At 47.7% G+C, this 24,517-nt stretch overlaps 2 protein-coding genes and 1 long non-coding RNA gene across 4 annotated transcripts in view; all 3 read right to left on the bottom strand.

The window, feature by feature from the left end:
• LSP1 (lymphocyte specific protein 1) overlaps nt 1-8,287 on the bottom strand; it is a 91,385-nt gene extending 83,098 nt beyond the window's left edge. The window contains exon 1 of one of the 2 annotated variants that reach the window (XM_032770585.2): nt 8,088-8,287. In XM_032770585.2, the coding sequence (XP_032626476.1) occupies nt 8,088-8,167 (80 nt within the window). In that variant the 5' untranslated portion in view covers nt 8,168-8,287. The remainder of the gene's footprint in view (nt 1-8,087) is intronic. The other variant, XM_032770603.2, reaches the window with a different exon arrangement.
• Nucleotides 8,288-10,843: 2,556 nt separating this feature from the next.
• Nucleotides 10,844-15,357, bottom strand: TNNI2 (troponin I2, fast skeletal type). The gene is made up of 5 exons (XM_032770653.2): nt 15,256-15,357; nt 14,582-14,710; nt 13,132-13,221; nt 12,625-12,801; nt 10,844-11,329 (listed from the first exon to the last, which is right to left on the bottom strand). The coding sequence occupies exons 2-5, from the start codon at nt 14,702-14,704 to the stop codon at nt 11,231-11,233; spliced, it is 489 nt and encodes a 162-aa protein (XP_032626544.2). The 5' UTR covers nt 14,705-14,710; nt 15,256-15,357; the 3' UTR covers nt 10,844-11,230.
• Nucleotides 15,358-18,241: 2,884 nt separating this feature from the next.
• On the bottom strand, nt 18,242-21,154 carry LOC142046747 (uncharacterized). Its single transcript, XR_012655749.1, has 3 exons — nt 21,092-21,154; nt 19,860-20,131; nt 18,242-18,276 (listed from the first exon to the last, which is right to left on the bottom strand). It is a non-coding gene; the product is annotated as an uncharacterized LOC142046747 (long non-coding RNA).
• Nucleotides 21,155-24,517: the final 3,363 nt, after the last annotated feature.

Raw genomic sequence — 24,517 nt, 5'->3', positions numbered from 1 at the left:
AACATGGGCAGTGGCAATGTAAGTACAGCCTTGTTTGTCAACCCTGGGAACGAAACAACTCTGTTATTGTCTTGTCCTTCACAACAGCCTCTGGAAAGGAGTTCCACCGGTTGCCTGTACGTTGTGTGAAGGAATACTTCCTTTTGTTTGTTTCAAACCTGCTGCCTATTAATTTCATTTGGTGATCCTAGTTCTTGTGTTATGAGAAGTAGTAAATAACACTTCCTTAATTACTTTCTCCACAACAGTCATGATTTTATAGACTTCTATCATATCCCTCCCACCCAGTCGTCTCTTTCCAAGCTGAAAAGTCCCAATCTTATTACTCTTTCCTCATATAGCAGCCGTTCCATACCCCTAATATTTTTTTCACCCTTCTGTGAGGCTTTTCCAGTTCCAATGTATCTTTTTTGAGATGGGACAACCACATCTGAACACAGTATTAAAGATGTGGGCATACCATGGATCTATATAGATACAATATGATATTTTCTGTCTTATTTTTATCCCTTTCTTAATTATTCCTAACATTCTGTTAGTTTTTTTGACTGACGCTGCACATTGAGCGGATATTTTCAGAGAACTATCCACATTGACGCCAAGATCTCTTTCTTGAGTGGTAACAGCTAATTTAGACTCCATCATTTTATATGTATAGTTGGAATTATGGGCCAGGCATGTTCTGGCAGCAGTGTAGGGGGTAAGGACATCAACAGGAGGACTCATGGGTGACGGGAACAAATACATAAAACCAGTAGGAGGAGATATTTTGCCCTTCTCTCAGACCCTCCCACTGAGGCTCTCAAAGTGCTTTGGGAGCATTAATGAATTAAGCTCAGAACACACTGGTGAAGAAGGTAAGTGTTATTAATGCTATCTTAACCATGAGAAACCTGAGGGATACGAAGATTACATGACTCACCAAAGGTCACATAGCCAGTAAGTAGCAGAGCTGGGAACAAAGCCACAAATCTTGTCTTCTATTTGGGCTCAGCTACTAGAGCATGCTGTACAATGGCATTCTCGCTGCTTCCCAAAACAAACACTTTCTGTAAGGCTGCCCTCTTGACTAGTGCATGGCTGCCTGTGTTAGGCAAGGGTTGAAGCTTCCACTCCCCCAAAACTTTTCCTTGAAACACAGGCTTTTTGCATTCTAGCTCTCTCCTTTCCGCTGCCTTATGAAATAAGCATGAGCAGAGCATGCCTCCTTGCGGCTGATGGATGCAAATGCATCACATCACTGCCTGGGCATAAGAACAGGTGTTCGTGTGGCAGAGTCTCTCATTTTCCATGCGTCCAGACCAGCAGCAAACAGCGCTTGCTAGTTCTGTGTTACAGCAGGTTTTCTGGTGCTGTAACGTGTGCTTACAAGTCTAAACTGTGCGCTGCTGCAGGCAATCAGTGCCAGCCTAACCAGTGCAATGCAACAGACAGCGCATTCCACATTCATGGACTGAACAGAGACACTGGATTGATGGCTTATTAAAACAAACTGTAACCCACTAACAACTCCCCTAATTGTCTTCCCCTTCCTTCTTTTCCTGAAGGGGTGTTAACAGGCCACTTCACCTTGAAGGGTCTCTTGAAATATGTGTTAACTACTTATGTTAAACAATCTGTTCAGCTTGTATTACGTCGTGACACTCCGAGCTGCCCAGAGGATTTAGGGGGGCAGGGGCAAAGTGGGGGAGCTGCGGTGCTTGTCCTCACCTGGCGGCAGTCCGGGTCTTCGGCAGCACTTCGGCGACGGGCGGCTCTTCAGTCACTCCACGTCTTCGGCAGCACTGAAGGCCCCCCCGCCACCAAAATGCCGTTGAAGACTCGGAGCGGCTGAAGGGTCCCCCGCTGGCAAAATGCTGCCGAAGACCCAGAGTGGCTGAAGGGCCCCCCGTCGCCGCCGAAATGCTGCCGAAGACCCAGACGGCCACCGGCCAGGGCTCACAGGGCCCCCATGGGGCCTGGGCTAAATTGCCCCACTTGCGCCTGCCCCCCCAGGTGGCTCTGACTCTCAGTACATTTCCCAGACCTGAAGAAGGTCTCTGCCTAAACTCAAAAGCTTGCCTCTCGCACCGACACTTTGGTGCGATAAAAGATGTTCCCTCATCCACCTTGTCACCCTTACACAGTGCCCCAGCTGTTCTAGTGCCTCGCTGTCTTGTGCACTGCTAATAAGAACTCTGAGACCATCTTAACCTGGACATTGCCATCATCACCTACTGTGTGCAGCATTCAGCTCCCACCTCACCTGGGCAGTGCCACAACCATTCCAGCAGCAATCTGTAAAATCTGCCACACCGCTGTCATTTCCAGCCTGTTCCATACAATGCCACAGCCACTGCCCACCCATGCCCAGCTCTGCTACTCGCCCTCCAGCCCACCCAGCGCCATATCCCTGCAGCTGTGCCATTCCAAGCCAGCCTGTGTGTTGCCAGAGCCCAGCTACTGCCAGCCCAACCTGGGCGGTGCTGCTGCTTTTGCTGTCACTACCCCTTTCCTCTGCCACACAGCTCCCCTCATTTTGCATATGTCCCTGCCAAACTCCTTGGAGCTGAACAGATTAGTTCCAGAGTCTGGAACTTTTGCTCCATTCTGAGGTGCAGGGAACTGGGGGTTTGTTATGAGCCTGTCTCTGCTCCTAATCTTTCTCACCCCTCCACCTCTTTCCTCCCTCCCTCTCTGTCATTTTCTCTTTCCTCCTCCACTCCTCCTTCTGAGGCTTCATTTTATTAAACAGCTCACTGGGAAAATAGCAGTGCTCTGACCCACAGCTGCTAAAAGGGAAGATGATGTATGTGTAAGGAAACTGTTTCCAGTTCATCTCCAAACAGGGAAAGAGCCCCCTGCATCCCTGCTCTGTTCCCACTCACCTTCTCCCACCCAGCCCTGTGTGAAACTGAAAATCCAAATCGGGCTGTCTTTTCACGAAGATAAAAGGTGCAAAGCTGGCTTTGTGTACTCCCAAGCCTCTGGAACTAAACCTGGCCTCACCACTAGGCTTGAGAGCTGCTCTCGATTTTTATACTGTCACCATTTGACTAGTTCTCTTGTCATCATAGAGCAGGGGTAGTCAATAGGCAGACTGCAGGGCAAATCTGGACCACCAGGGGCTTTTGAACTGACCCCCAAAATCTTTTTCTTTACTTACTTTCATTATTATTATTGTCTCTGGAGGCTGAACCTTGACTAAACCTTGACCAAGAAATTTGGACCTTGACAAATAATAGACTAGCCCTGTCATAGAGTCTTCCAATGTAGACTGGCCCTGAATTTTCAAGGTAAAAATGAAGCAGAAAAAAGAATAATAATAATGAATTAATAATCTTTCACACCTTTTTTTTTCCATCTTAAAGAAGTAAAAAGGGCCACCAGCCACTTTTTTTTTTTTATGTCTCCTTTAAATAAGATGATTCTTAAAGTCAAAGGACCAGTCACAAATTGCCCATATACATGGCACCTTTGTCAGAGCTAGGGTATTTTCTAGCTCTTTTTCTTATTCATTCAACTAGAACCTATTCCTTCCCCTCCCCCTTCCCTTTCTTTGATGAAGCAGCATGCAGTTGAGTGAGTTGAGTTAAATTTTTAACAGCCTCTTTGAGCATGGCTCAAAAGTTCCTCCTCCCCTCCCCCAGGAATTTGGTGCTAAGGAGTTCAAAGATAGCTCCTGAGGTATCAGTTTCCCAAGACAATCTCCTTCCAGCCTCGGATATACTTAGCAACTGTGGTAATCTTACTTAGGACTCTCCAAGTCTCCTCTAAGGGATCTGGAGAATTCAAGACAGCTGGGGAAGGATGTGGCAAAGGAAGGGATGGGCCTGCTAGCACAGCAAAGCCATCTTGAGCCAGTGACCATATATGGTCAGCCCAGGGCTCCCTGCAGCGTGGGCGATAGGAGGCTAGGCAAGGAAGGGAACACTGGATGATGAGCTAGAATGGCTGATTGTGTCTATAAGAAGTTATTTTCTTGCCTATCCCCTGAAGCTCACTAACAAGAGGAGCACCTGCCTTGCAAGCCATATTCCTACAGATATATATATATGCGCGATATGTGGAAGGACCAATCCTGTTAGCTTCCGCAAGTTCCAAAGTGATCACTAGGAGGATGGAGGGGTATGTTAGGTTGAGTGACAGGGGGATCTCAGAGGTTCACATTGCGTACTGAATTATCCCAACTTTTTGTAAGCTGTGCCCTCTCCACACAACAGCTCCCTGATCTCCCAAAGCAGCCAGCTATCCTCTTTGGGATAGAAATGCCAACTCCCCCTGAACTACTGTGCATTATTTCTTCAGGGGCTGGCCTACTTATTCCTATCCAATCTTCCGGAAGCAGCCATTTCCCTGCCTGTCCCTCCTCTCCTCAGCAGCCATCCCTCTCTCCAGACCTCACAGGCAGAGAGGAACAGACCCCAGTGTGCGAGCTTGTCTCCCCTGGTCTTTATTCCTGCAGTCCAGTCTGCACACTAGAGCTAGCACCGGTGGAGCTGCACCTCTGTTAGCTAGAGCGACCGTGGAAGAATTGCCTAAATGTCTCATGCCTACACCCAGCCTTGTTAGAGACACAGGCTGATGCACAGCCTGAAGATATGAAGGGTTAGCCAAATCCCCCTCTTCCTCCCACATTTACACTGGCACAAGTGACACATGTCATTCACTACCAGTACAGCTCCAGCAGCAGCAACCACAGAGGAAGCTGTAGCGTAGACAGGGATATGTAATTTTGATCAACATGTCGTCTCACCCGCCTTGAGCCCCCTCTCCAGTACAACTTCCAGAACTGCTACCACAGGTGAATTATGGGCCCCATTTTCGCTTGCGTAGCTAAGGCCTTGGGGCACTCTTGGAAACAAACAGGCTAGGTGATCCAAGCGACAATGCTGACTCCTGTTGTCCATCTGTCACAGAATAAAAGTGTATAACCTGTGAGGGCTCTAGCTTGTGACAGCGTACATGAGGGAGTGAAAAGAGCAGGTGCTGTTGTGGGACCTGTGGGCAATTTTCTGATTTGCTTTCATCTTACTCTGACCAAATTCTGCCCCACCTCCACCCCCATCAGCTCCTCATTCACTCTCCCTCCACAAACCCTAACCCCATGCCCCGTTTGGCTCCCTCCATGCCTTCAGCCCTCCTCAGAGTTGTGAAGCATTGCTATAACTTGATCAGCAGCAAGTTAGCTTGAAAGCAGACTGGGTACAGAGTGAAAGGCCGATGAGCAAGACCACCCACCCCGAATGTTGAATGTTGTTCATTTTCCTACATTTTAGGAGGTGGATTTCAGGAGTGGTTGCTCACCTGGAGAAGGGGGGATAGTAGAACAAAGCAGGTTAAACTAGAACTGAAATAAATCTAGAACTGGACCTATTCCAAGGTTTGGGCGGGAAAGTGGTTATCAATTTTAAAAACAAAATTCAACTCTCCCGCACCCTTTTTTCCCCCCATCTAATTTTTAAATTTAAAAATTTGTGACAATTTCCAAACCTGACCAGGGATGGAGGGAATCACAACAATTTCATCTGTATTTTCCCCCCATTTTTCATCCAAGTTCCAAACTTTGAAAAGTTTTGACCTACACTAGTTTGTAATATTTGTGATGTCTGCCCTCTCTGTTCCTGCCTGGGAGCACAAGGGCTGAAATACCACAGAAAAGCATTCTTACTTCTACACTCTCAGTCACAAAGGGGTTCCTTAACCCCATGTTCTGAGACTCAGTGGAGAGACTGTGAGAACCACTGATCACATTGGCACTACATGAGCATCCCACCAGCAATGCGTATGCTGCCAAAAACATGCCCTGAAACCCCCGCCCCACATGCAACTTGAGAAGCAGTCTCTGCAGGCAGCTTTTTCTTTGGTTGTTTCAAAGTCTTGGTCATGAACCTAGCGGGGAACATCCCTCCCCTCACCCCAAATACTATCCTAACATTACTGCAGTCTGATTAGAAGCGTGTGCAGAGCTGTCTCCACCAAAAAAGACATATCTACACACACAAACATGGCAGGCAGAGGAATGAGTGGGAAAGCTGCACTATGCCAGGGTTGTGCCACTGCCTAATTACATATAGGTGCCAACTAGAATATTTGTTGCAACAATATATCACTATTTGTTCCCAGGCTCCCCCAACCAATAGCAGCACTGAAATCCTCAATAGCTTTAGTGTCCCTGAAGACAAATAACCCTTTCATTACTGGATACTGCAAAGGATGCATTGAACATGAACCCTTCTTCTCCTCCTGATCCCCATCACCCCAAAAGTATGGAAGGGCTACAGCCAAAGATTTTGTCAACTTCCTTTTGTGGGGAAATGTTAAACATTTTGAACATGCGTTGGATACGATTTGGTGAATAATATTGTTATTGTTTTATTTTTAGAGAGGCCAGAGCCACCTCCCAAACTTTATAGATGCTCAACCTTTGAACCTAGATCTAGATGCACCCAGGTCTAGATAACACACTGGCTAAGCGTGTCTTTGTCCTTTTCTAGTGGCCAATTCACAGCCAAAAGCCAACTGCTACTGCTCCCAGCTGATGGACTTACTCTTTTAACCTAAATGGTAGACTGTCTGTGCTTTGGCGCTAGCAGTCCAAGTTTCAGTCCCTGGTGGCAAACCAACCAGGGAGGTGTCATTATCTGGTTGCTGTTATTTCAGGGATGACGTGAGTGAACAGGGAGCTGTACAAACACACAAAATACAATATTCCTGCTCTGAGAGGCTTCCAGTCTAATTCAGCCAGAGAAATATGATATATAGGGAAAGAAATTAAGACTACAGCAACTCCCATCCAGTGCCTCACTTGTCTTTTCAATATATTAACATCCAGTTTCTCACCCATCTACAAATATAATGATAGCTGGGGCAAAAATGGCAGAGTTTTTTTCCACAAAGCAGAATCAGAAAAGGGTCTATTTTTCTCTGCCCCTGGTCTTCTTCCTTGAAACTCTCCCTCAGAGAAGAACATTATGACCTTCACACGCAGTTCTAGCTCAGATTTATGGACAGTCTGAATATGGAGTCAAAATGCTTTGGGGAGAAAGATGAAGTGGACTATATAAGTCCCCATCACCCAGAGTCTAAATGAGAGTCATTTCCCAGTGCCCCAAAACAGTTGCTACAGGGAGATGGAGGAATGGACAATAGAATAACAGAGCTAATAAAATCCCTCCATTCCCTCTCACGCTGGACATGTGTGCATCCGAAAGAACAGGGGCATCTGAACTTCATGGCTCCACAATGAGCCAAAACCTCAGATCCAAACACCCAAGAAGCTTCAGTCTAGCAGTGCCAAGTTTGGCCTGAGCTGCAATCTCTAGCTTGTCCCCAGAGGGGACTCTAAAGTCCAAAAAAGGCAGGAAAGGCAAAGAGTTTGATTGTCTTGCAGCCTTGTGTCCTTGAGCGAGGCAGAGAAAAGCTAGTGAGCCTAGTCAACAGGATTGGCTCTAGGCACCAGCAAAGCAAGCACGTGCTTGGGGCAGCACATTTCCAGGGGCAGCATTCCAGCTATCCTTTTTTTTCAGGGCAGTTGCACTCTCGGAGCTGCGCCACTTAGAGGGGGCGAGGGCACTGTGCCCCTGGCCGCAGCAGGAAGGGGAAGACCCAGCCCTGGGATGCTGAGCTGCCAGGGCCCAGCCACTACCTGGGGAGGAGAGGGTGAGTCCTGCCGGGGAGCCAGGGCTGTGCCACCTCATCTGTGCACTGGCTGCTGCGCTGCCTTGTGCCGCTCCTTATATCGGGGCTTCTCTGCGCAGCCAGGCAGGGGAGCAGGTAAAGCCCTTGCAGGAGCTGGGAGAAGGTGACATCACTCCCTCCGCTTCCAGTGCTGCCTGCAAGCCCCAGCCCCACCTGAGCGTGGGGCAGAAAAAAACCTAGAGCCTATGCTGCTGGTCAAGAACTTTCTAGAGCTTCCAATGGCTGGTCCCTTTTTGCTTTCCCCTCTCTATGTGCATGCGCTACCAACTGCAATGACTCTTAGCTCAAGTTCATTTGGGGCTCATTCAGCCTCTTGTTTTGCTTCTACTTTCCAGTTCTCTGGCTAACCTGTAGCCCCCTCAGAACCAAACCATGAGGTAAATTTCAGCTACTTCCAAGGGCCTTACCTTTCAGTATCCACTGGGGGCCCTTCCCCTTCCTGATTCTTGCTCTCGGGGTCTCCATGGCACTCCTCAGAGTCTGACATTTTATTTCCTTGCTAACAACCTTGCCAAATCGACAGGCTCTGCAAAGAGCTTTGTAAGAGTACAATGTGTGCGCACCCACACGCATGCGTGTGTTCACTTTCATACCACCCTTCCTGTCCTCTAACCCAGCAGCAAATGATGCCGGAAGCCTCTGAGGTTTGAGGGGGGTTGGGAGTTCTTACTTTCAGGTCATATTTAAGATTTTGTTTCCATCTACTGCCTAAAAATCAGGAAGTACTAACCCAAGCTGCAGGGGAAGCATGGGGCAACAGCCACTCGTAGGGCCTGTTAGAGTAGAAAACTGTCTGAGAGACAGGCCATAGCCACTCATAGTACTATACTACTAAATGGCTGCATCTTTAAGTGGCAACATTCGATAACATCCACCTGCCAAGGACTGGTTCTGTCCAGGCCACACCACCTTGGCCACAAAGCCACGGAAGCAGCCCTTTGCCAGAGTGCAAGACGGTCCCAGCCACTGACACTATCATCTCCAACATACACACACACCAGCCTAACCCAGAAGCCCCCTTTTCCCAAGGGTGCACTGCTAGGGGTCCCCAGGGGGGCCCCTGCAACTCTGCACAGCCCCCTTTCTCCAATCTAGCCAGGCTGTAATGCTTGGTGGATTCCCTTGTGTGTGCTGATGCCCACTTAAATGCTTTCAGGTACTCACATGAGGGTAAGGGATTACTGAAGGCAAAACCAGACAATGTTCAGAAGCAGCTGAGCAATCCAGTCCACCTAGGCTCAAAAGTTCACTTTGGGACATTCCTGTGACAATCACAGGTAACAAACCTTTTCATCAACAGAGCTGAGGCTGGAGTGGTCAAGGGAGCTCCTCCGTTGTTTATGTGTTGGCCAGGAAAAGACATGAACTGGATTTCTCTGTCCTGAGTGTGGGAGAGCCACCAGGAAAAGGAAACACCTGAATCAGATTTCTATGTTCAATTGAAATACAACCAGCACAGCTGCTATGTGAAGATGCAATTGCACAAGGGTGTGGTGTGCTCAATCAGCAATGCTCAGATTGCAGAATTGCTTAAGAAAAAAAACTGTGCGGTGGAGTGCAGGGAAAGTAGCTAGAGTCCCTTCCTATTACACAGAAGTTCAAATTCAAATCTCCAGTAGAATATGTCCTGCCAAAAACCACCCTGCCTCTCTGCTCTCAGGCCTGGTACCCACCTCCTACTTATCTTGCTGACTATAGCAAGGCCTGGTTGTCTCTTCCCTCTTCAGGAGTCTTGGGTGGCCAGTCCTTCATCTTACATCTTTTGTTGAGGGGTGGGGGAGATACAATTTGATCACCTGCCATCCAGGAGAGCTGAGGGAAGGGCTAGCAAGTAGAACCCCCCATCTACCCACCCACACGTTGTTCCCCAATCACTAAGGGCACCCAGAAAGTTCCCCAGCTCCTGAGCGTGGGTTTATGAGGTGCCATATGCCCTGAGACACAGTGCAGAGTTTCTGTAGTGAAAGAACTCCCTGCCCTCTCCCAGGAGATATTAGGGGTTTGGAGAGGGTAACTGCCCTTCGCTGAAGCTAATAGAAGATGGGGGACTGGTTTAGCTTGTGCTAAAGGATAAATTCATGGTAGTTAAGTCCATTAATGGCTATTAGCCAGGATGGGTAAGGAATGGTGTCCCTAGCCTCTGTTTATCAGAGGATGGAGATGGATAGCAGGAGAGAGATCACTTGATCATTGCTTGTTAGGTTCACTCCCTCTAGGGCACTTGGCATTGGCCACTGTCGGTAGAGAGATACTGGGCTAGATGGACCTTTGGTCTGACGCAGTACGGCCGTTCTTATGCCCCTTGCAGAGCCAGGGAGGGAGCCATCGAGCCCACAAGGGAGTGGGATAGGGAAGTGGCTAAAACTCCCCTCATTTCCTCTACGGCAGAGATAGCAAAAGAGGTTGCAGGGCTCAAAGCAAGGAGGAAAGGAGGGAGAGAAGCATCTTCTCAGAGCAGAAACCAGGCTGCTCCCAGCAGTGGGAATGGGAGATGGAGATTTCACCCAGATATGGGCTCTGAGTACAACCTTCAGGAGGAGAAAAATGTGGAACAGATTTCTGGATTGAGGGTTCTGCCTCTCTTCTTGTAGAAGAAAAGGAAACAAGAGAACCTGGAGGGGCACCAGTGGCTGGCAGTAGAGCACACTGCACCCATTTCCTTCCTGTGGCCTCTCTCACTCCACTAATCCCCTGAACTCTTTCTCAACCTGCTCATGCAACAAGCATCTTCTCCAGCAACCCCACAGCAGCTCAAAAAATACAGCAGTCACTTTGATCTCTCTCTTATACAGCACTTTTCATCTGTGAAAGTCAATGCATTTTACAAAGGAGGAGATAATCTTTTCCCCATTTTACAAATGTAGAGACTGAGGCACAGAGATGAAGTGATTTTCCCAAATAGGCCCATGGCAGCGCTGGGAACAGAACCTAGATCTCTCAAATCCTAATCCAGTATGCTAGCTGTTAGTCTGCACTGACTCATTTGTTATCCCATCAGGGCTTCCAAGTACTGGTTTTAGCACTCCAACAAGACTCTTACTAGCCAAAAGGGTCAAAGTAATTGGTAAGGCCATAATTCATGCAGCTTGATCATCTGCAGTCTCTATAGAGGTATTTAATAGCCCCTCCCACCTCAGGATATAAGTGATCATGTGACACAAAGTAAATTCATGCCTTGCTCTCCAAGGCTTAAAAATTCAACCATACTTGCAAAGCTTTATTTACACAGTTAAGGAACACTTTGATACACCAGAGCCTACAAAATTACAGGGTTAAACTGCATTTGATTTCAGTTCAGGTCACTAGCATTGTTTCAAATGTAGTTATGACATTGCATGATTTAGGACAGTTGTTTCCATAGCAACTGTAGGGGGTAGGGCTGAAAGTAGGTCTTGTGTCTTGGATTGCTTTGTGAAGTGTGACCCTGGGCTCAGGAAGTTTAGCCCTAAACACTGCTAGAGAGCTGGTTTGAAAAATAGGTGGCAGGAGAGATGGAGGAGGAGAAATTTTGGAAATTGACTAGATACCAGGATTAACAGCTGTGCAGAATTTAGGATTCACTAGTCTCAAACATCTTCTTCCTGCCCTCCATGCCAGACTTCTCCTCGATGTTCTTCCTCCAGTCACCCACGTCACGCAGATCCTTCTCCTGTTGGCATTAGGGGGAAAAAAAAAACATGGAAGTACTGACAACGCTGGTTGGTATTCACGCCCATCCTTGTATTCTTTAGCTAACATCCATCCCAGTGTAGCATAGATACTACCTGGGATTCCAGTTAGCAAACCTATCTAATATCCCTAAGGGATGAGATTCACCCCTGTGCAGAAGACTGGCTCAAAGCTTATGTCCCACAAACTATATTTTGAAGGACTTGATTGGGATTTAAGTGATGTCTAGGCCTTGTGCTCCTCCTTAGTTCAGGGGTGAAATGCACCCCTAATGCCTTTCATCCCACAGTGCTTTCCAAACTATCTATACAGAGATTGTTTCACCCACTGTTGAAATGCAGCCCCCTCTGATGTGGAATGAGGCAATTTCTTTAACAGTGCAGAGCAGCTCAGCACAACATTTTTGGGTCAGGAAGTGAAGAGTTTACCTAATAAGGGGAATTTAGGTTAGCAGGATATTACCCCGAACTGGAAGTTGATCATGACTCTAGAGATATATCACAAAATCATAGACAGCAGGGCCAAGAGAGAGCATTTGGATGATCTAAGTCTCAATTTTGCAAGTCTGCTCACTAGGACATTCTTGCTAATGTCACCTAATCTGTAACTGGAGTGGAATATCCTCCCCTAGATACCAAGCATGAATGGGCAAAGTAAAACAGTTTGACACAAAGCTCTTCATCCATCCACAGATGGGGGAGGCCATTAAAATCTAGAGTTTTACCACTTGGTAGTAAAACTGTATGTCAGTGAGAACCCCAAACCATCTCCCACTGTGTGGCTTTGGGCCACGGCACATGTACATCCTCATGACAGCTGGGAGGATTTAGAGATATGAGGAAAATAGGGAAATGACCATGTGGCAGAGACAGGACCACTCTCAGGATGTTAGAAAAGGGTAGAGCAACCCGGTGTCAAGTGCAAACAATACAAAGGTTGGATAGCAGAAGTACATAAGGCCAGTGATTGGGAGACTGCAGCCTTTTCTGAGCAACCAGGGTCTTGGTCCAGAGATCCACTGGCCAACTGGTCCACGTGTGTGTTACAGGTCCCCTGTGCGCCCAACCCACAAGGAGGAGAGTCTGCTACGGCTGCAGGTGGGGAGCCAAGTGCTTTAGCTTAAGCTATTGTAGCTCATGCTTTTAGCTCTGGAGGTCTCCAGTTTAGTCCCCAGTGTGCTGGTCAAGATATGGCTGTTACACCAGTACACAGGGAAGTCTGATTTCCAGCTAATAATGCCTGGATCCTATTACAATAGGGGAAGTTGTGTCATACCTTCTCAGTGTCCTCCTTCTTGACCTGCTTCAGGTTAGCGCGAAGATCCATGCAGACCTTGTGTTTGGAGCCCAACAGCGCACGCAGCATAGCATCAGCAGACATGCGGACCCTGCGCAGGGGTGGCCTCTTGAACTTGCCCCTCAGGTCAAACAGTTTCTGGGTCAAGTCTTCAAGCTACAAAAAGAAAGAGGAGATGGGGAGAGAGGAGAAAATGATGTGATGAGATGGAAGATGAATGGACAGACGAACACACAAGTGCATATAGTGTGATAGAAAGGAAATGCCATCTACAAAGGTAAAGGATTAGTTTGACAAAGCTTAGGCAAGCACGGAAGACATGTGAAGCGGCGAAGACATGGGCATTTGGGAGAGTGGGCAGGTACAGTGATGGTGGGGTAGGAGCACAGGCAGAAGATACATACTGTAGAGAGGGACAAAGCATGGGGTTGGGCACACTCCACTGATCTCCACGTCAGCAGAGATGGGAGTGCCAGGGAAGATTACCTCTTTGGTGGTTTTCTGTAACTTAGCCTCAGTGTCATATCTTTCCTCATCCACTGCCTCTATCTTGGCATGAAGCTTTCTGCATAGGTCCTGCAGAGAAAGAGAAAAGGATGTGGGCCACTGGAAAGCATGTGACTCACACTGCCTACCCTTTCCACAACTTCCTCCAGTTCTGTAAGAGCCCAGCTCAGGTGCGGCTCTGAACCACTGAACTTGGGACGGGCCACCCTGCTTTCTAAGGCTCCAGCAGCTTAACACAATTGACAAGTTGGCTTACTCATCGGTTGGGAGTTCCCCTGGCACAAGGGAATTCCCAGGTTGCACATGGCCACTATAGCCAGCCTCTCCTCTGCCCACTAATCAGGAGTATGACTGAGGCAAACGGGTGTATTCAGAGTGCTGCTGCTGGAATGACCCCTTGGCAGCTTTAGGCTGCTTCTCAGGGCCACACTTCTGCCAAGGAGGCAAGTTCAGAAGAGGCAGAAAAGAAGTTTTCAAGCCATTTTTCCCTCCCTACAGCTCAGCTGGCCAAGCTCTGTTCTAGTGCAGCTCAGAAATGAGTCAAATATTGCTCCATGTGGCTTTGCATCAGGCTTTTGCATTTAAACTTCCTCAACTGTAATTGATTTCCAATCAAAGATCCAGATACAACAGTGCTGGAAATGTCTGGTGCCCACCCCCTAGGGAAAGTAGTGCCTTTAACTCAGTAGTATAGGATGCTCTCAAGCCAGCCAAGAGAATTCCCCTGTGCCCCTCTTGCAGGAATGATGAGTTGTCTTAACATGGAGTCTTTAGGGGAACCGGAGGACTCCTTTCTCCTCCACCTTAAAGAAAGATTGCATTGGGCAGGAGAATCTGTTGTATAAATGCAACCTAGTGTGACTGTGAGTTAAAAGGCCCCAAACAAAATCAACTTGATACCTCACCTCCGAGTTCATGATCAAAACTATTGGACATATGGAAACAGCTGAGCAAGGTTCCCTCTCCAACATTTTAAGTGGTACATTCAGAGTTGACCAGCCTACTTCAGAAATTTTAAAAAAGCCAGAATCCATTTCTGGACCCACAAGTTTTCATCTCTGTTTTGGGGGGAGAGAACACCTCAAATGCACTGTAGAGCCAGGACTTCACCTCTCACTGGCTACTATGGCAGAAGTGGAGCAGAGGATGTAGAGAACATGGGTGCTCGAATTGTGAGTAATTACCACCAGGGGGCATATGAGGAGATGACAGGGGGTCACAACCACCTGACTTTCCTAAATTCCAAACCGCAGGCACGTGCCTGCTCAGTTGCAAGGGTTTCATGGGATTGAAAAGGTTGAGAAGCACCAATATAGGGAAATGGGCAGTGTGTTGGGTTGAGCTGGAAGAGCCATATATGTGGGGTAAGGCAGAACCCCAAACCTTTCTGCTCTTGCATGGGAGAAGATGGAAGAGACAAAGCTGTTACCTGCAACTCCTGCATGGAGTGCGGGAGTGACAAAGGAGGACAGTGCTCGGCAAGGTAATTGGCCTTTTCTGCTTCTTTAGCTGCTGTTTCTTTCTCTATGAGAGTAGCAGCAATCTGGAGCATAACACTCTGGAGGGGGCGGAAAAAAAAAAAAGACAAATCCAGTTACTTGTGTGAGTGAGCAGCAATGGGGAGGGAAGGAGCTCACAGCTACTCCCAACCCCAGCATTCTCAGCAGGAATCACTGAAGAAGTGCTCACCACAGGGGGTCATGGACACTCCAGTCCAACTTGTTGCCCAGAGGAGTTGCTTCTTGTAGGAGATGGCATAGGAGTGCTGGATGTAGGGAGCACACAGCTACTCCCGAGACCAGCTTCTTCCAGCAAGAGACCCCAACCGTAGGGAATGCTGTAGGAGCAGTGATTTGGGAAGCTTTGGGATACCCCAGCCATTGGCCAGCCTGGAGGAGGATTCACCAATGATGGGGAACTTTCAGCTGTTCCAGTTCCAACAGGAGCCACTGTCTGGAATGGGGTAGGAGGGAGCACCAATTTTGGGAGCTCCTGGCTTTCGCAATCGGGGCAGATGCAGGAGCACTGGCTGGCTCAAGAATGGGCAGTAGGATGGTTGTGGACAAATCCCATACTTCATGCAAAATCAGGAATAGCACGTACCTTCAGATGCTGCCGGCGGGCAGTGACTGCCCTCTTCCTTTTCTACGGGTGAGAAGAAAGACAGACAGACAAGGCAGGTTCACCATGTGCTTCCTCCCCCCCTTTCCCATCTAATTCTAATGACAGTTTTAGCATCTATATTCCTCCCCAGAGCCTTCCCAGAATGGGAAGCAAGAGAAGAACTGCACACACAGCACAAAGGGATCTGGCATCAAGCTCCCACCCAAATCCTTAGCAACTAGTCCCCAAACTAGAAGACACTGACAGTTTGCTGCAATCCATATATGCTAGCAGAGCTCAGCAGAGCTCCCCTGCTAACCCCAGTGTTGCCAACTCTAAGCATTCAGCAAACATGAGTCAAACCTCAAATCCTGATTGGCTTAGAAATCATGAGCATCCTTTTAAAAAATAATAGATTGGGGCCCTTTCCATTCCCCCTCCAGTTTTGGACCCCCTGCAGGGGTCACATGTTCTAGCTTTTCTCCGCACCCAAGAGAGCTAGGAATTCATTGCTCCGTGAGGAAGAGCAAAGCCGAAGGGGGCCATGGGAGCTGCCAGGCCGGAATGGAGGCAGACATCAACAATACAGCAGCAACACACTCCATTACCTAGTGTGCATCGAGCTGGCCATGAACCTATGCCCTGACCCCTTGTTTCTGACCGCACCTGGGTTCCCTGACTATCGTTTGGGCAGGGAGGGTAGTGACAATAAAGGAATTGCTCTACAGGACAAGAGTCTAGGTCCAAGTTTCACACATTGGCCAATACCCTGATGTTGCAGAGGAAAGTGAGAATCCCTCCCCCATTAAGCATTTGGGCAATCAGGTAATGCTGCCCATGGGGGTGAGGCTGCAGGAGTCCAGGAGACAGGTCCAGAGTAGCTTTTGCATTGGGCCTTTTTTGTTTTGTTTTTAAATTAATATGAAAAAGAAATTCTCATTGAGTAATTTAAATGTCTTTCACATGGATACAAAGCACCAAACTTTGTTCATTTCCAGGCTACATGGGCTAGCAGAAATATTCTATTTACAGAAGCCACAAGCTCTGTCCCACACTGCATTGCATCTGTTTCCTGAACATTTCATCATAGAGACTGTGTGCATCTGAGTGTGGTTGGGGTGGGGGAAATACACACGTTTGATGTGCATTTGTGGAGGAGGGGAAGAAGCATTCTGTGCTTTACGGAGGTGGGGGTGGGGAGGAAGAGGATAAAAAACAGTAGCTCAGTAGATAATTATTTACATTTCAATTGCACCTTTCATCCAGAAAGAGTGCAGGGCCCACTATGGAATATGTAAAGATCACTTCATCATGGCAGAAAGGCAGCCACTTCTGAGGTGCAATGCAGCAGCAGATCAGCTGTTCTAAGCTGCTGTGTGCAGCTAAGAACAGCTGAAGAACACCCTACACACAACTGAAAGTGCAAAGGGAGAATTAGAGAGGTGAGTTATTATGACTTCAACTAGAATTTGATCAGGATGTTGGTACTAAAACTTTTACTTTGAAAAGAATTCCCTGGGGATTTCCTTCAAACTTGATTTCAGTGGGTGTTAGCTTAAGTAATGACTGACTGAAAACTGGGTAAGGACCTCATGATTTGATCTGATGGGTGAGCAGAACCTAGGTTTTGCCTGGCATCTGAAAGGCAGCACCCCCAGCACTAGAGTGTCCCCCTAGCCCTGTGTTGTGGCATTGGTGCAAGACTGAAACCACCACTATGCAGTGCCTGGGTTTCCTTGGAGTTCTCCCCTATCCACGTAATTACAGAGCCCATCCTGTGTCGCTTAGGAGATCGGCCAAGGTTCCACCATGAAGCGACACACACAGCAGGGTATTCTGGACGATGCTCATAGAACCAGCATCAAGCCTTGTGGTGAATTGCTTCCACTCCTCTACTTTACTATGGGGCAATTCATCCCAGTACTGAGTCCGTTACTATGGGGCAATTCATCCCAGTACTGAGTCCGTAACAGTTTTCTGGGCAAAATCCACCCCAGCTCAAGGCCTATGCATCACATATGTCTCAAAAAATAAAAAACCAGGTAGAATTTCCCCCAGAGTGAGTCAGAGACAAGCTGGACACAGCAGAAAGAACAGGTAGATTCTACACGGAGGGAGGAATTCTTCTGAGGCGATTCCACATGTGCCCCTCCCCATCCAGGCTTACACTGCTGATGGGACTCTACAATATCCTTCATAGCCATTCCCAGGCTAGACAGAGTTGAGCACAGCATGACACAAGAGCCTGATCCTGTTCTGACTGGAGTCAAGAGGCGTTTCTAAGCAGGCAACCTCTTGATAACCCAGAGTCAGGCCACAGAGAATCACCTTCAAAAAGAGATTAGACAAGGATTCGTGGGTGCAATGGAATCAACATCGTGCGCCACAGCCAGTTGAGCCTGAGAGGATGCACCTTCGTGGCCATTCCTGTCTCTATAATTGCCTCTGTTGCTGTAGAAGCTACAAGGCTAATGGACCATGAACACCTTCCACTCAGCTGGGGCAGCAGGTACATGAACATCTTCCACAGCACCATCTTGTGATCAGCTAGGGAAGCAAGGATGCTCTTGGGGGAAATCCAACCTGCAAACTACAGCCAAGAAACACACTTCCTCCAAAACATTATCTCCTCCCTTTCAGCTTCTGAGCACTTGTCCTTTTAAACCCTTTTAGTCTGCCTATTTAGTTAGGTGAGCTTTGCAGATCCACATTTCCTTCCAGGAGCTGGTCTTTTTAACAAGATAACACAAAGCCAAATGTGATACTATCCCCATGCAACACTACTTAGAAAAAAATCCCAGAGAGAGAGAGAGACTTACTTCTTCACTGTTCAGGGAGAAAGAGAGAGAGGGAGGGAGGAAAGGAGAGAAAAAAAGATTAGCATCAGAACCAAAAACAAGAGAAGGAATTTAGAAACAAAAGTTGGGACTTATTTTAAAGACTAAAAAGCAAACCAGTGCCACCGTGTTAGAGACAAAACCAGAAACTTACTCTGACATCTTGGTTTAGTGGATTTAGAACCTGCAATTAAAAAGAAGTGTAACAATTATTTGTGTTCAAAGGGAATTTCTTGGATTAATCAGAAAAGGTCAGTTTCATCAGAAAAGAGGAACCGGTTCGTGCTTCTTTTCCAACTTCTGCAAAATCCAGTTTCCCAGAGAAGCAGGCTGTGGGTTATGGAGAGGTGCCAATCATGTTCTCACCCCAAACCAGGGAAACTGCAGCACCTGGAGTCTTTTGGATTGGACAAAATGCTTAGGGAACACAACAGCCATGGCAAAAAGTCCTCATGTGTGAAAGGACCACTGCAGCTCCCCCGGCTTCCACCCTCTTTGATCATCCAGGCATCCCTTTTCTCACGCAAGTGAGCTGCCTGTTGACTTAGCATGAAAGATGTGAGGCACTCAGACTACATGGATGGGGAGCCAGAGATAGGAAGGTCAAGACACCATGTTTTCATTAGGTGTATACAGCACTGAGCACAATCAGGGACCAAGCTGCTACAGCAACATAAGTAACACCTCATGGAGTGTGTCTGCTAATCCCTGAATGCAGCTCTTTGTAGATTTGGGAGGGCTGAGGAAGGATGGAAGGAGTTAATTTGGTCAAAGGAAGAGATAAAGGTCAAGGGGGTGGTGCAGAAAGCCACGCTGATCTCCCCAGGGAAACTTTATCCTGGAAAATGTGCAGGGGCCATCCCATAACTGGGGAGAAAGTGCTTCTAAAAATGGTCAGGGCAGCTCGCAAGGAGCTCCAGCTGTCTCCTTGGGCTGCAGCCTTTCCCGGTGCCAGCCCTCATGAGCCAGGGAGGTCAAGGCAACACAGTGGCAACCACAAGAGACAACAATACACACAAGAGACTTGGCATCTGAGGAATGTGGGAGCTCCAGGGAGGTTATTTTTAAATAAAATTCTCCCTGCTCTTTTTAATGGCATCTTAAATGGCAAGTGGAAAGGAAGCTGGACAAGAAGAGCCTCACATTCTCTTCTATTTGACTAACTATATTAGCATCTGCTCCCTGCAGCCTTAACTTGCCTGTTTAGCACATGGCATGCAAAAATCAACAGCAAATCAGGACTCTCTACTGGCAGACCAAGCTAGAGGCTTCCATACTCTGCAGATCTGTTCAGCGTGGAAGAAACCCCTAGCACCAGCTCATCAACTAGGGTAAATCAGAGTAGCTGATGGAGTTATGCTGATTTATACCACCTGATGATTTGGCCCCTATAGCCTTGGGAACTAGATCCAAGGTCAGATTTAAACATTGTGGGTCTTTGCTTTTCCTTTAACCTGGATACGTGAGTAAAAGCAATTGACTGGGGGACTGAGTGAATCAAATATTGAGGGCATACCTGCAATAAACAGGAGGGACCATTTCAGATGTGATCAATAAATACCACAGACACACTTGAGAAAGCTCAGGCTGACTGAACTATTGGAGATGGGGTGTCAGGTTAATTGGAGCTTTAAAGCTTTCCCCCCTCAGCTGTACCAGCAAGAGTCCAGACACATCAGCACTTATCTCAAACTCAAAAAGCACATTCCATTCCCCTGACTCCTGTAACAGCAAGCTGGGTCAGTAAGAGACATGCAAAGGGCTCACCTAAGTCCCAAGGAGAAAAACAGACAGCGCTGGTGGAAGGACAGGATCAACTGGCAAGCCACAGGCAGCTGGCTCAGGGAGGAGGTATAAATGGGTTTCTCCAATGGCTCAGCAGAAAAACCACCTACTCTTTAAGGGCATGGCGATCTCCTCAGACCAATGACGTGCAAGGGTCCAGAAATACAGAGCACCTCCCTTGGCTAAAGCAGTCCATCCAGCCAGCATTCAAGGTGTCTTGGAGAAGAGAGAAGCTGCAGTGACTCAGGGAGTCTCTATAGGGAAGAGAGATGGAGGTTTACAACTTTGTGGCAGGAGGGGGCAACTCTCATGAATTGCAGTGATCATGGAGGAAGGAACTCTTCATTAGCAGCATTGATAAAGGAACAGCATTTGCGTGGCTCAAAGGCAATAATGTTCCTCCTTTGGATGCTCACTCATGTTGTGGTGAACCCCCTTCCGTGAGGCTCAGCAGTTTCATTACCCCATCGAGGTGTCCCAAGTGTCCAGGAGTGGAGCTCAGACAAAACTTTCCAAGCAAGGAGTGGGGGAAGGTGGTTAGGGGAAGGTTCAATGTCACAGCCTATTAACATCAGAGTCAGACAAGAGAGGGCTCTGGCAGGCAGATCAGGACTGCAAAGGCCTAGGACCAGCTGTTACCTTAACAGAGGCCATGTCTACCTTGCAGAGCCTAGAGCCCCAAAGTGTAGACCCTTCCTGTATCAACAGAAGGGGGGGGGGTTCTGTCAACGTAGTTAATCCCTTAGAATTCTTCCATTGACTTACCATGTCTATACCAGGGGTTAGGTCAACCCAACTACAGCACTCAGGGCACACCACTTTTCAAAGCCCCGAGCAGCATAGCCAAGTTGATCTAATTTTTAAGTGTACACCAGGCCTAAGTGTGAATTAGGGATGTAAGGCCTGGTCTGCATTAAAAAGTTAGGTCGACGGAAGCCACCTCACATTGACCTAATTGTGCATGGGTCTACACTTAACGTTTGTCTCCCTGTTATTGCAATACAGTAACACTACCTCCTCAAGCAGTGCTGAGCCATGGCTGATGTACTGAGGTCAATGCAGTGTGAGCGTAGACGCTGAGTTACCTATGTCGACTAGAACAGTCTTCCTAACATGGACTCACTCTGGTCACAATTGTGACTCCAGTGCTCAGGGTCACAGAGACCGGAAGACCACTCCACCCCACTTTAAAACTCGGTGAATTTTTGAAATACCTTTTCCTGATTGCTGAGCTTGGTGAGCACACTTAGCAGCTCTCCATTGTTGTGTGCACCACGACAGTTACATGCTCCAGATGCACTTCGGCCTGGAGTAGACAGCAGATATGGGATCTTCTGGGCCTGTGGGGAGAAGAGGTTGTGGAGGCACAGCTCCAAACCAAGCATAGGAATGTTGACATCTACGAGCAGATTGCACAGGGGATGCAGGAGAAGGGGTACGGCAGGAAGCAGCAGCAGTGCTGCCTGGAAGAGAAAGAACTGCGCAGGCATACCAGGAGGTCAGGAAAGCCAACCATCGATCCAGTGCCAAGCCACAGACCTGACACTTTTACAAAGAGCTGCCTGCCATCCTCGGCAGAGATCCAACCACAACCTTGCACACTACTCTGGATACCTCTGAGGAGCCCAAGTCACAGGCCCCTGCTATGAACAGTGAGGATGAGCTGGAGGAAAAAGGAATATGGGGGACCTGGAACTAGGGGGTTCCACCTATGCCATGAGCCAGAACCTATTTGAGGCTCCACTGCAGTCCAGGCAGTCAAGCATAGATAAGCCCATTGCAGAGGTAGGAAGCTCAGATAAGTGTGTAAATTTATTCCCTATGACAAGGATGTACTTACAGTACCCCCCCTACTTAACAGGGCACAGCTATCAATTTTTCATGACTTTACGCAGACTAGAAGAGATAGCAGTACAGCAGAGACAGAGTTATCTGCGTTATATTCCCCTGTAGAGGTAGGCATGGGGGACCATGCGGAGAAGTTTGTTTACATACACAGGGATGTCCCTTCAATCTTCCTGAGATATCTTAATATAACTTTCACGCAGGTACTCTGCAATCCTCTCCTGAAGGCTTCTAGAGATGGCTGCCTTATTTCTTCCTCTGTGGTGGGACACTTTCCCACACCCATTGGTGATAACTTCAGCAGGCACCATTGCAATACACAGGCTAGCAGTGTACAGACCCAGCTGGCTTTGGAACTCCAGCAGCAACTGAGTTCTCTGTGCCTTTATTACCCTCAGGAGTGAGAGATCAGCTAAAATCACCACCACCTGTGGAGAACGGTGCTAGCATTCATTGCCGCTGCCCTAGACTCCCCCATCTACTTACATGCAACCGAGCAATTCCTTCCTCATTTCCCTCACTCCAGCAGGCCATACTCACCACGGCTGGTCCTGTGAGCACTCTGAAGCAGAAGTGTCAATAAGCATGTCTTGCTTAAAACTTTAGGGGAGCGAGGGAAGGAAGTTCTGAACCTGAACGTTCACTTTCCATTGTGATCATACTGACAATGGCACCCCTGTGGGTTTTATTGGCAGACCTTGCGGCCTTGAGGAGTCAGCAAAAGTTTGTAGCGTAGACATGGCCTAAGAAGCCTGCAGTTTACATTCACTCCCAACTACCATCTCCCCTTCCCAGCTCCCTGCAGTTGTAGCATGTGAAACAGTGGTCCCCAAGCATACAATGTGGTCATAAGTTCATTTCACCTTAAATTTCACATGATCAAAATTGACAAGCCCTTCATCCCTTCTCCACATGCTGCTTCAATACAATGAGAAGCACTTTTAAAAAGCAAACCAAAGAGGGGATTAAATAAAACCCATCCTTTCTAGTTTTAGAAAATGAATAATCCCAACCTGTACCGGAGAAAATAAAGCTATTTCAGTAGTTCTGGGGGCTCATCTCAGTAGCATGCTTGTGGCTGGCTGAATTTATCCACGTTCACAATGGTGAGTGTGTTCAGGGGCCCCAAAGAGCTACCTCTTGCAGATCTCTTCTAGCAACCCACACCCACATAGGTTATTGGCCAAATTCCCACCTTGGAAGAAACTATCACGCTTTTGGCAACACAACATGGACAGGGCTGTTACTGTCTTTTTCCAGGTAGTCTGCTGTGAGCATCAAAATGGAGACAGTTTTGCCTCTAGCAGCCCAAAGGAGGGTGTGAGCATGGCAGAACTGTACTGCACTGTGGGAAAGAGGGGTGGGAGGAGAGGCATTAGAATACTAGCCCTGGCGAAGTAACTAGCACTATTCTTCCCAACTCTAATGAGGTCAGGATTTCATTCTGCTCCTTAGCACTCCTCACCCATCGATCGCAAAGCACATTAAAAAGGAGGATTAGTGTCAGTGTTCATGTTACAGATGAGGGAACGAAAATGCACAGAGGTGAGTGACTTGCCCACAGTCACAAAGAATTAGAAATCAGGATCCTAGATTCCCATTCCTGTACCTGCTCTACCTCACTCTGCTCCCCCCTCACTCCAACTCCACTGGTGTTTCAAGGCCAATACAAAGTCAGCTCTGGCATCATCTTTAAAATAAGTAAGCCTTTAGCAGCAGGCTCACTGTTGCAGACTTCCTGTTCTGCTACCTTCTAGCATCAGAGCAGCCACAGATGCTGTTGCCTGCAGCACGGCAGAGAAACAGAGAGCCCAGAATGTGAAGGGCCAATTTCTCACCTTAGCAGCAAATGAGTTTTGCCCCTCGCAAGAAGTGAAATTTTCAATGGCAACAGCCCTCCTCCTCCTCCCAGCAACCCTTTTGTGGGATAGAGGTGAGAAGGAGCCATTCTGTAACATCAGGGACTAGAGCATCAGCAGTTGTAAATCAGTGCAGCTCCACTCGTCAATGGATCTATGCCAATTTACACCAGCTGAGGATCTGACCCCATGGCTGTAATCCACCTCAGGGCTCTTGGAAATACACAGAAAGATTTTTAGCTCATCAGAGGCATCTTGCTGATGGGAGGAAGGAGATGCACTCTATTATGTGCTCTTGGTACTGCCACTCTCATTCTATGAGCAAGCACGTGTGTAAAATTAAGGCCCTGTTTTCATAACCTTGGCCAAGAAGTTCTTCCTTTGTGGGGGAGGGGATTCTTTTCCTTTACACTATTTTTCCTATTATGGCAGTACCTAGGAAAATCAAGGATCAGGGCCCCATGTAAACTAGATTCTGTGCAGACGAGTCACAAAGATAGCCCTTGGTATCAGAGCTTCTCTGCTACACGGAAGCACAACTCAATTGCTGAATAGTACTGCAAGTCAAGTTTACTTTAAAAAGAGAATTACACTAAAACTTCATGCAAATGGCACTTCCCTCCAGTCAAGCCCAGTGGACAGTCGCATGAAAATATGTGAAGACAAACTTGGCTTTTACAAGTTTCAGAGTGGTAGCCATGTTAGTCTGTATCAGCAAAAAGAACAGGAGTACTTGTGGCACCTTAGAGACTAGCAAATTTATTTGAGCATAAGCTTTCGTGGGCATAGTCTCTAAGGTGCCACAAGTACTCCTCCTCCTTTTGGCTTTCACAGTGCATGCATCACAGTTGGAAAGGTGACTATTTTTTGCCATCTGCTGGTAGAACAGCAGCATAGCAGAGATTCACTTCCTTTCTCTCCTCCCAGCCCCGTCCC

The sequence above is a fragment of the Chelonoidis abingdonii genome, chromosome 4 (assembly GCF_003597395.2).
Source record: "Chelonoidis abingdonii isolate Lonesome George chromosome 4, CheloAbing_2.0, whole genome shotgun sequence".
Classification (NCBI taxonomy): domain Eukaryota; kingdom Metazoa; phylum Chordata; order Testudines; family Testudinidae; genus Chelonoidis; species Chelonoidis abingdonii.
The sequence above is the reverse complement of the archived record's forward strand: the minus strand, read 5'-3'. Positions and strand labels throughout refer to the sequence as shown.

Coding starts and splice junctions, on each gene's coding strand:
- TNNI2 (XM_032770653.2), bottom strand. CDS start 14,704: ATGCTCCAGATTGCTGCTACTCTCATAGAGAAAGAAACAGCAGCTAAA. Junction 13,222..14,581: donor ACTCCATGCAGGAGTTGCAG/GTAACAGCTTTG, acceptor CTTTCTCTGCAG/GACCTATGCAGAAAGCTTCA. Junction 12,802..13,131: donor TACAGAAAACCACCAAAGAG/GTAATCTTCCCT, acceptor TTCTTTTTGTAG/CTTGAAGACTTGACCCAGAA.